Genomic DNA, 12,174 nt, shown 5'->3' on the forward strand with positions numbered 1-12,174 from the left:
GAAAGTAGGTGAACTTATGCCTTAAACCTAACCTCAAAGTTGGTCTGGATACATAAGTCAGAAATTAAGGACACATCCATTATCCACCATTCATGGGAGGCTGGGAAAAGGACCTATGTAACCACACAGAGAAAAACTAATGTATAGGCAGACAAGAAAATTAAATGGTCATTTCGTTAATAAACACTGCTTTCGTGACATCAGAAGTTAAATTTAAAACAACACGTTTATGAATGACTATTTATTTCACCTGGGCATGTTCAAAGTGTGTACTGGAATTGTAACTTTTCTGTATGTAAACTTACCTTATGTGAGTATCAACAGTAATTGGACATTCATCTGTTTACAAAAGAAATGTAATAAATTTATAACAGAATCATTTCCATGGCACACTGTTGTGTTACTAAGCAAAACCTAGTAGTTGCTATGGAGGGAAATAGTATTTGGAGCATTTAAAAAATGAATGCACTTTAAAACGCTTCGTAGTGTGTTTAGATATGTGACTGCATCTATTTTAATACATCACACGTGTACTATATATATATATATACTATCATTCAATAGTATACACAAGAAAATATCTGCCATCTAACGGTCACTGATGAAGTCAAAAGCATGTGACTAGCTTTGGTGAGGTAATCACCTAGCTAATCAACATGTATATAATGTTACCTATCAGAATGCAGCCACCTGTTATATGAGACCTAACCATTTATTGTAATCCATGGTGACCAGTGACTACTTTACACTAATATTGAGCTGCAAGATGTGACCAAACCCATTGTACAAAGAAACTACATTGTACACAAAGATGTAGATGTGGTGACTCCGTCTATTCTTGTGAAACTGTTTTATTTAATCAAGTAAGGAGTAGCTTGACAAATTAACCATTAAAAGTATAGTGAATACGTCACAACAAAATGACAAGCCAATAAATTTCATTAGTTCGATTCACGAGGATAATAAAATTACGCATGAGAACAGTAACACCACCATAGCCATAATTGGATTGTTTATGTGATAACAAAAAGATTCAATACAACTCAATAACGACAACAAAACACAGCGGCACACAGAGAATGCAAACTGAAGACGTCGTACTTCTGAATCAGTACTTGTACCTCATGCACTATGTGGCAATCTGTTTGCTGTTGAAAACAACACCTGATGTTATTGCACTAAGGAATTCTCACTAGATACGTACAAAAGTCTTGAAGAATTTTTAATGTCATTAAATCACTATAAACAAAACATTTACACATTTAATGTTAAGTGACTTAAATAACAGACATGGAATATGCATTAGGAAATGCATATGCACAAATGTCTATATATGGTGAAACCTTCCACTTTCATTGAAAGAATACACTTCAACACCAGACATGTAAAAATCCCCTTATATGGTGGAAAGACCCTGCACATAGTAAGGATCTACTTCTAGACAAATATCATTACTTCTATATGCACACACACACACCACACACACACACACATGTATGAAAAGCACCATATCAAAAATGTATTTTGAATGCCCACATTTATTGGCCAGTTGACTACCTGTGATGAAAACTTGCTGTTTTCTAAATGTGGTATATCTTCAGTATCAATAACTTCATAACGCTACAGTACAAACAGCATTTATTAAATAATAAATGAACACAGCTACATAATATTTACAACTACATCTGGTTGCCCATGCACTCAAACATGAAGCACGTATATTACCATAGAATCATTTCCTATGACAAACTGAGTATCTCATAGTACAAAGGATAAATGTAATTTCTTAAGACACATAAGGAAATGACACAGTCACTACATTACTTGAAATAACCACACTTCAATAACACCAAGTTCATGGTATTAGTATTTGGTGCATATTTCTGTGTGTCAAAAGAATCTAAGCTTTTCTCAACTCATAATTAAAAGGCATGGGTACACAAACACATGCTCTGTCTTCTATTGATAAAACACCAGTGATCACTTCCACTACAGTAAGGTACCTGTACTATGCCATTCAAGTGGTAGCACATTGCTACCTGTGGAACATTACACATCAGGTTATCCAGCCAGTAGTCCAGTCCAGTTAACACTGTGATTGGTTTGTTCATGTCACACAATCTAATACTAACTGCTGGCTGTGAATCGTTGCCAAATATTGGCAGATTACTGCCCAGGAGCATCCGGATATCTTCAAAAGACCATGTCACTTTCTGTGTGAATCTTGGCTTGGGCTGTTTAACAAAACACAATAACAAAAGATTATAATGTATGTGTAAAAAATTGATAACATTTACAACAAAATTTTCTTTAATAGACAACCAGACTCCTGGTAGTTAAGCTCAGATTACTTTGTTTAACTTATTAATTTCTTAATGGCTTTACGCAATAAAATTATGTGTGGCTGCCCTAAATAAAATTCATATCTGCAGTGTGTTAGATCTGCTCTCACTGTATCTGGTTGGCAAGGAAATATAAAATCTGATGTGTTGCTTTCCTCCAGATGTTCAGTTGTTTTGCTTTCCTGCGGATGTTCAGCAACAGCTACTGAGTCACAATCCCTCTCAGTTGTTTCCGTCGAAGGTTGCAGGGTGGACGGATCACTGCTTTGACATGCTAGCTCTTTACTGTGGTATGGCAAAGGGATTAACTCCTGAGAAGGTGATGTTTCAGCACTACAAAGAAAAGTGGTATACAATTACAATATTAAGTTTGGCTATAATACCACCAATATAGTAGACTTGGTAACACAGATTACATTAAAGTGAGGTTTACACACTAACACCTGCTTGAATTGGTACTATTACAAGTTTTTGCTGGCCACCAAAGCCAGATGGTCGTGACCACAGCATAAAGTGGATAACAACTATAACCTCCATAGGTTAATCAATCAGATCATGAATATGACTTTTACACTGTGCGTGCACAAACAGGCTCATCCAAGCAGTACATGTGTATGCATGGGTGGGTACACAGCACACTGTTTAGATTACACCCGTCAAGAATGATGACTGATTTACTTTACATATAGCTAAGTTCTATGTTGTTGGAATTACATAAACATGTCTATACACATTCTTTTGTGTGTGTGTGTGTGTGTGTATTAGCTGTATAGTAGTTTTCCTGCCTTGTGTGTGCAACATGACAAGAGTCAAGTGACTTTCCTCAAGCATTCCGGCCATTAGACCCTGGTAATCATGACATGGGTAATGGGATTATTCATTCATTCGTCACAACATCAACTACTTTGATTTTGCTAATACATAAAAGTAGCTCTCCATATTTAGAGCGTTTTTTGAAATGTGCTACAACACAAGATCTATAAGTAAACACTATTGTGCATAGCTTGTGTGTATGTGCATGCGTGCGTACATAGTGTATGCATTCACACAAGTGTGTGTGCCATGTTATATTCACCTGTGGTATAACAGTTTAGAATACAATGCTTTATGCTGGACATGAGCAGGATCCTTTCTCTTACGCTCAACCTACATGATGAATAGAGTGAGGTAATTAATCTATATGATGTCACAAGCTAATAGATATAAGGCACAATGAATCAACATCACCCAAAATTCCTTCCTGGAATAAATGACACTTAATATATGTATTAACAGTATATATGAATAGTGATGTAGCTGCTCAAATTTCAGCTGAAATCAATTTTGAACATTTTACCATCCATTTAAGGTTGATGATATTTACACAGAAGGAAGAAAGAAATTACAACCAATTAGAAGTTTTACAAAATCTAAGACACATCAATTAAATCACCCACCCACAAGCACCCACCCACACGTTCAAACAAAATATTATTTATATGGTACACAAGTATTTGTGTGATATACACCATAATTTGTATTACGTGTCATCTTGTACAGCCATACAGACTGACTTTAAATTAGTCAAAGTTCTTCTGTTATTTGATACAGTTTGTAGCTACTGCGTAACATCCTATGGAACACAACCACTACACACTTTGTATACACACAGACATTGGCTGGGTTATATCATAGTTACAAGGGAATTGTATTAACCACACAATCAGTGTTACAAGATCAGTGGCAACTACATAAATAAACGATAATTATGTTGCCAATCAGTGAGTCTTGTCTGTGTGGATCACATTAGCATCAGATGTTTATCTAACTAATATTACGGCAATAATATCAAAGAATTCAATTGAGATATAGTCCAAACAGCTTTGTACAAACTAAACAAATTTCAGAATCCATATTGTGTTTTCTTTGTTGGGATCACAAGTGCTTACTCTTCTATGCTTATGGCAACACTGTATTTTAATCTTATGTGACAAGCCATGTTACTGTAGAGTCAGACAAACATCCCACAAGCCAGTCAAGTTCCCAGCACATAAAATGATACTGCTGTGCACCTGTCCACTGTTCACACCTTACGATATGGGATGTATCACTCTTTGGTTGTGACAAAATCCTTCAAGGTGATATTTGTGGTTGGATATGCATAAACTCTTGGGTGCTTACAGATGTAATGAAACTAGTGAAACACCATAGCTTGATAACTACATAACATTCTCAAGTAAATCCATATATTAGTCCAGAGTATTAGAAAGTTTCTTGTAGCCTTATAAGTGGTACTCTAGCCGTAATGGTCAGGCTAAGAATTCTGATGGGTTGATTTTTTGGGAGACCAGCTCTCTTGGCATGCCTCCTATATCTTATCTTGTGGTTTAAAGTTAACTTTTATCCATTTATTAATTTTTTAATGGCTGTGGTAAAGGTGTCAGGAGTCTTTAATTTTTTTTGTAGTCCTGTAAGGAGTTTATTTGATAATCTTATGTTTCAGGAATGACTGTCAGGTAAATGCTGTGTGAGATGATTCAAATCTATGAGAAAGAGAGCTTGATTACCTTAACACTATAGTTAACACCATAGTTTACACCATACCTATACATATACTGTAAGAGCATTCACATATGTACGTATACCATAACGTAAGTTTGTTAAACTCACTGGTGAAACATGTATAACAATTCCTCATGCAAGTGTGGGTCTTTAGAAGTCTAGATTATGTCAGCAATTTGATTTGAGGTGCGTTATCCTTCATTTAGTGGTCAAATTATTAGACTATTCTCCATAGAGTAAGAAAACATCAAACTAGTACATCATGAACTCATTAATTAACTGAGTCTACTAGGGTACATGGGAATTAATGGTCTTAGTGAAATCATTGCTCCCCACAGCGACACACATTCCTATGTTAAGAACTAACATTTGGAAGTTTCCCTTCTTTACAGAGACGATCAAAGTTGCTACTGCTACTGGCTGAAGCAGTGTGACTAAACTCATCAATGAGTAATGTTTGATCCACTCTGTGTACCGCCATACTGACATGGGATGAACTGTAAGAATAGATAGAACATTATTAGCACACCTAGAGTTATTACAATATGTGTATACTTAAAGACCAATGCTTGTCTTTAGAGCTAATGGATCCATGGCAATCAAGACATTGGTGATGAACTATGGCTCAAGCTAACAAAGTGCCATGACTAACATTTCAACGCAAGTAACACAATACTTTTAATGGTATTATTTTCTATAACCACAAGTATTTTAGCAGTAACATGGGCCATTGGTTTCTTTTAAATCCACGAGAAGCCTCACTGTATTGGACACTTAAATGGGCACTTAATTTTCAAACTAGTTTACAATACAAGCCTCACAAAACACACAACATCTTCATATTATATGGTTCCACTATAATAGGATAATTATAGTGAGGTCTTATAGTATATTCCTTGTTGCTAAGTGTAACTAAGGAGCAAATAATAACAAACCTGTAAGGCATCTTGAGCAACTTTTTGATGTTCCTTGCATCTGACACCACATCAACTTTACCAACAAGGTCAGAGTTCTCATGGGATAAAGAAATGCTAAAAAAAACACAAAAAAAACAACTTCGTTAATTCTTTTCAAATAGTATGACCGCACATACACACGTTAAATGTACGTATATAAAATGTATACATATATCTGCGTTCTTAGAATATACAATGACAAATGTGTACTTGCTTTATAACTACTGTGCTGTGTGGGGCTACATGTATGCTTGCTGCCGATAGCCATAACATGCAAATATGCACCCACAAAAACACTCAGTTCAACTATTTAGGTACAATCAATTACATTGTATAACTATAGACCACCCACTACAGTAGGTGATCAAAGTTCAGGAATGTACACACACTGCGTGGTTCTTCCTTGTATAAATTAGGCCATTACCAATTGTCATGTGTTGACCGCACAGTTTTCCCCCCCATAATGCATGAACAATTCACCCACACTACATCACTTTTTAACACCACAACACATCAACACATATTACACTATTGTCTTTGTAGATTGTTCACTCAAAATAGTGTGAATTAGTCACATTAAACAGAAGCCCCTTCCATCAATGTTTTCGTAAAACTACCAAAACAAAATGAGGTGTATTGCTAGGAGTACTTTGTGTGCCCTAGACACCAGCACCACTAATACCAATAATAAGGTTAAGTATTTCATACCTATTCATCAGTATGTTAGTTGCAAAACACTCAATAAAAATTGTGTATGTAGGAACGATCTCTTACCCAATACATGTTGACTGCTATTAATCAATGCGGTTGCTTTAAAAAGAAATTGCTGATTAAATGTTTAAAGTCTGAAATAAAATAATAGGGCCAACATCGGAAAAACACCAGTATGTCATTAACTAATTTCTAACAGCATGATGGAAATAGCATTGCTTTAGCCATAACAGTATGTCATGATTATTAAAAGGATATGGTTAGTAAAAATGCTTATCACACAGCACAGTGACAGTACACACAATAACTCTCGTAATGTACAAATTTCATAAGTCAAATTGTGCAAACTTCATGTTAGCCTCATTCACACATGTATGTACGTACTTTATTAATTTTGTATCTGACTAGGGACCTGATGAAGGCTACAGCAAGTAGGGAGTCTTAATGCCAAAACTCTCAGACCAAAAATCCTAGTGTTGCACCGATAATCGGATCAGTTATTGGAAAAACCGTACATTGGCTGTATTTTTGTATATCGGTATCGGATCAGTACCATGACAGAAAAAACAGCAGATACAGATATATGCATTTAGTAAGGAATACATGTTCATGTGTACAAATGCATTGAGTTACATTCTCCAACATTACAATGTTGCTATTATTACTGCTTAAATATGCTGTTAGCTATTGTTGTAGCACTATTGGCACTATAAACAAGCCTTTATGATCAATTTTTTGGTAAATTTGCTGAAAATAGGTATGCAGCACTATATTGGATTACCTACATTTATCGGCTTGAAAATATTATCCAATATCGGTTATCGGAATATCGGCAAAATGTCATATCGGTGCAGCACTAAAAAAATCCTAGACCAGGTGGTAAATCTCAAAACTAGTAGAGCTTAACAGTTGATCAGCAATGAGTATAACTTCATGTCACAAATATCTATGTACATGGTTTCTAGAGAGCATAAGTCAGTACAGTTTAAACAAGATGATTAACAGGCTATAGATTAGTTACATATTGCCAGTCAAAAACTGTCACACAGTTGTACTGGCTTCAGTGAGAACAAGACAAAGGGAATTACAAGTCAATAATGTCTCGTCTGAACAATATATTCATTCATACTTCCATTGTCATTGAAATTAGTGGATAACTTAATAAATAAGTTTTGATATTTGTATAACAGTATCAAATTTCTACAGATATTCTTCTCAAGTATGTAAATCCCAAATCTTTCCCACATTTATCTTATACATACACAAGTCATCACTGGTATAGGAAAAATTGTTGTGCGCATACTAGAATAATTATATGTTTTGTCATTTAATGGCTTTAGTACAATAATTTCTGATGGAAAAGATCCATATCTGTATTATGCCAAGTAATCACAGTCCATTCAAACCCCAGAAAATTTATTTATCTCCTGGATCGGTATGCACATATGTAACTCCTTGTCTGAGATTTACAATGTTTATTAGAGGAATATACTTACATATACATTGGCAAGTGTATAAGTATAATATGTGAAAATATAACAGAAAGTGTTGAGTTTATTTTACTAACTAGCAATCTGATAAATCGGTGACAACCAATAATAATGTTACTTGTCTATAGGCTATATTGAAGCAGATAGATGATAGGTTATACAAGAGGTCTCTAATCCACAATATACACACAAATACATGTATTGCTATTTTTAAAACCTTGGCAATGTGTACTGATAAAGGTAAGTATAAGCATTTCATTATATTGCACAGCCATAGTATTCCTCTCACATATGAACACACATGGACATGAATGGTTTAAGTACATAAAATATCCTAAGAAACAATAGAAAACACAAGAGAATACCATTGAAATGTATGGAAATGAGCAGAGACCATGCAGCATGCATACAGCTCACTCTAATGGTATTAGTGTGCATGTGTAGTCCGGGCCCCAAGGAAAGCTGTAAAGTGCAAATGTTCTTTTGTTTTGTAGACACTACACACACCAAATGTAGTGAGTTTAATCATCAGCCCGATGCTAAGAATTTACCTATATATATCAAACATATGAATATATCCATGCTAGATCACTGTACCAACTAACCCCAGCTGCTAATTCTCAGTCAATGTTATCACTGCACACTACCGTAACAACCAACTCAGGACTATCCCATACACGTCATGTGGTATACTGTCCATTAGGGAATGCAGAGAGTTGTCCAAAAAAACTTGAAAACAAAGCATGGTAAAAGCATTTAGATGGACGATAAAATGTAACAAAGTTGATTTGTGGAGAGAGCATATTGAACAAAATATATAGTATGTACTACAGAGATTTATACCATTACTTATATACTGTAAGAGAGTACCAATTTTTAATGTGACCAACCTAATTTTAAATAGTTATTCACCAAGAAACTAAATCTGGAGGCAATATTTACAGTACTTCACTGCAGTGTGCAAAATATGACACTGAGACTTAGGCAAACAGTATTCAGAAGAGAAAATTGAGGGGAATGTCTCTCAGTTAACTCCACCCCAAAAATAACTTCCTAGATAGGAATACCTGTACTAAAGTTGAGGTGGCAGCTAGGACACAAAAACGATTGTCATGTTTGACAATGTCAATAAATAATGGCAATTGACACATTTGTGAAATTCGTAGCAGAACAAACATGAAGGATATACAAAGTTGTCTTCAGTTGCCAACATTATACGTAACAATATTACTGTTGTGTCTTTGGCTGTCACCGTAGACTTCATAACAATCCTTTTGTCTAGGCTGCACACTTGATACAAATTAGCTGGTTTAGGGTATGAAGAATGAGTGACGTTATTGTTTGTGCTATTCAAATAAATTGTTTTAATACTTTTCTAAATTTATCATTAGACAATTCTCACAGCCAACACAGATCAACAAGGAGGGATACAGTAGCAGTACAAACACAGACTAGGACAAGCAATGTCAGTTTGTTAGCATGTGATGTAGTAAGCAAACAATAATGGCCCAACTACCAAATAAGTTATACTACACTATAACTATCTCTTATGAACAATCATTGCTAGCCAGAGTGTACATACCCACATTGGTTGTAAAGTTCTAGGAATATCCTATGTCTACATGTGTATTCGCAATGTCTAATGCCATCAATATAATTTTTCACTCCTCCTATGTGAAGTCTACAATAATTAGAGGGATAACAAAAGCTTTGATGTTTTGGTGATTTTATTAAATTTATGAAAATTTTTATTCTCAAAAAAAACAAAAACAGTAGACCCATGTAGTAAATCCTTTGTACATCTTTTCCAAAAATGTTTAGTGTCTTTACCTAAACTATTTAGCCATACAGTATAGGTACACTACACAATTCAAAAAAATATTTTTATTGCTTCATATAATTATATGATCTATTGATCCTATATGAAACATTGAACTGGCCTAATAGTAGAAGTCTACCATGTCTGTATAATATAGTTAGTAATTTTAATGACTTTTGTGATGATAGAAATAGTTTTGCACTGAGTTTTATGTCAATCTTACAGTACAGCAGTGTATAACAATAGGGATCATGAAGGTTTGTGCTTTCCTACCATAAAATATCACTTGAAAACCAGCCTCACCTTCAAGCTGACCGAAAACACCTTTATGAGTTACTAACTTACTAAATGACTGACGCATTCGGCCAAGTGTAACTCGACTATGGTAAATGCTACAGACTAGATTTCTTCATTGTTTGACATCATTTAGGCCTGAAACATGTATTTCACCTACCACTGTAGCTACAACGCATGCATCATGGATTTACTTTGTCTTCATTTCTTTCTCCACTACCACATTGGTGTTGATTCATGTGTTGTATGTCTTGAGCTGATCCTCTACTGAATGGATTGATTGCAGAGGAGCTTCCTGTACTGTTCTTCATTTGCAATACTGAATAATGAGAAGAAAATAGCTAAAAAAAGAAAAGGAGTAGCCATTTTACTTATCACATATTCGGTCATGCAACTAATTTTAAAACAAGTCAGACATTATTCTTTTCTTTTATGTGGTAAGTGTGGCTTCACCAGTCTACAAACAAGTAAACAAACAAGTACAAGGAAAAAGTAAAATTGAGTAGAGATCATAAAAATTAAACAAGGGAGGTTGCCTACACCTGCAGCTACGTATACCAGTACAGTTTAGACATACTAGACATTATCACTATAATCATAACGTGTGTATTAGCACAAAATGTACTAATATTAGAAAAGCCATTATGATTTTCAGGCAGAAAAACCTTGGTTTAATAACATGATTATGCAAGTATGCATGTAAATACTCAAGAAACTTACACAAGTCATGCCCACTTAATTATCGGAAATGTTTGCTGCTGCCTGTATGCATACATATAGTCACACCCACTTTAATATCAGAGTTGATTGGTACTGCTTTTAGGAATACTTGGAGCCATGCCCACTTATCAATTGTTGATTAACTATGTATTAAAATACCAGCTACTTGTTTACTGTTTCGTCTTCATACGGCCCGTATAATCTGTGCTAAAATGCAGGTCTAACTGCTGCATTTTTAGTCTATCACTAGCAGAGCTAGGGTCTTGTATACAATGTTGTATTTAAACAGTACTCTGTGCTACGATCTAGCTCTTGATGTATGCCTCTGTTTTAATCAAACAGGATCAAATCTGGATTACTATTTGGTGAATGGGTCAGCAATATTGACCCACTTTCAACCCTAATGATGATGAAACCTCTGTAGTCTGATTAAAATCTAATTGAACAAATAGCCACTTTGCAGTTTAAGCAAGTGGCCTCATTACGATAACTGAATCAGGCAAGTTCTGTTACACAGGTTCAGACAGATTTCTATACTCAACATACCTGGATGGGTGCTTGCTGTCAGAGTAGTTGTAGACAGACAAGGCTCCAACTGATCCATCATGTAACCAGTTGGGAGGAGGATGACCCAAATTAACTGGTTCATCATCTGAGAACTCAAACTGACTGAGCTTCAGGACGGTCAATGAGTTGACACTTGCTGGTGGAGAATGATCTTGTTTTGTTGCCATATCACCTCACGTGTACTCTGAAATGGGACAAGGGTATGTACGCAAGGTGTGTGAAGGACATATGTACACATACCAAACATAATTTATGTATATGTATATATATTATGCACTTATCTACCTATGTCTTAGCACATGCATACATGTGTATAAACACAATCTTGCATAGTGGAGAAAGACTTATACTTCATTGAGTATTTTTCTACTAGCGCAATGATAATTATTAATTATAAAAATGAAGTATATAGGACTCCAGTAATAAAAGTAGCGAAACAAGATATATGAATGATGGTAGATATGTGGGAAAATCCATGTTACTACCAACTGTTCAATGCCAAAGTAGGATTTTTGTTATAGCACAGCTATGATATACGTGTGTGGCTGTGACTGCTTTATTAGAGCATCTTGATCTTGCTGCTGAGCTATGCAGTAGACTAAAGGGATAGCTTCAATGCCATGTTTTGTTTTCTAGCAATTCTGCAGTAGATCATTAAGGGGTGTGGTCACCTAGCTCTGATCATTGAAGGCAACATGTTCTGATCGTTAAAGGGTATGGTCCCATACAATCAC

General features: G+C 35.2%; 1 protein-coding gene across 6 annotated transcripts in view; it reads right to left on the reverse strand.

Annotated features, from left to right (window-relative positions):
- Positions 1 to 12,174, reverse strand: part of LOC136236592 (erythroid differentiation-related factor 1-like) — a 111,560-nt gene that overhangs the window by 9,167 nt on the left and 90,219 nt on the right. For all 6 annotated transcript variants that reach the window (XM_066026804.1, XM_066026805.1, XM_066026803.1 and 3 more), the window contains exons 3-9: positions 11,420 to 11,624; positions 5,819 to 5,914; positions 5,251 to 5,380; positions 3,418 to 3,488; positions 2,453 to 2,675; positions 2,004 to 2,234; positions 1,558 to 1,620 (exon numbers count right to left, since the gene is read on the reverse strand). In XM_066026804.1, coding sequence (XP_065882876.1) covers positions 1,558 to 1,620; positions 2,004 to 2,234; positions 2,453 to 2,675; positions 3,418 to 3,488; positions 5,251 to 5,380; positions 5,819 to 5,914; positions 11,420 to 11,607 — 1,002 coding nt within the window. In that variant the 5' untranslated portion in view covers positions 11,608 to 11,624. The remainder of the gene's footprint in view (positions 1 to 1,557; positions 1,621 to 2,003; positions 2,235 to 2,452; positions 2,676 to 3,417; positions 3,489 to 5,250; positions 5,381 to 5,818; positions 5,915 to 11,419; positions 11,625 to 12,174) is intronic.

This window comes from Dysidea avara, chromosome 10 (assembly GCF_963678975.1).
Source record: "Dysidea avara chromosome 10, odDysAvar1.4, whole genome shotgun sequence".
Classification (NCBI taxonomy): Eukaryota; Metazoa; Porifera; class Demospongiae; order Dictyoceratida; family Dysideidae; genus Dysidea; species Dysidea avara.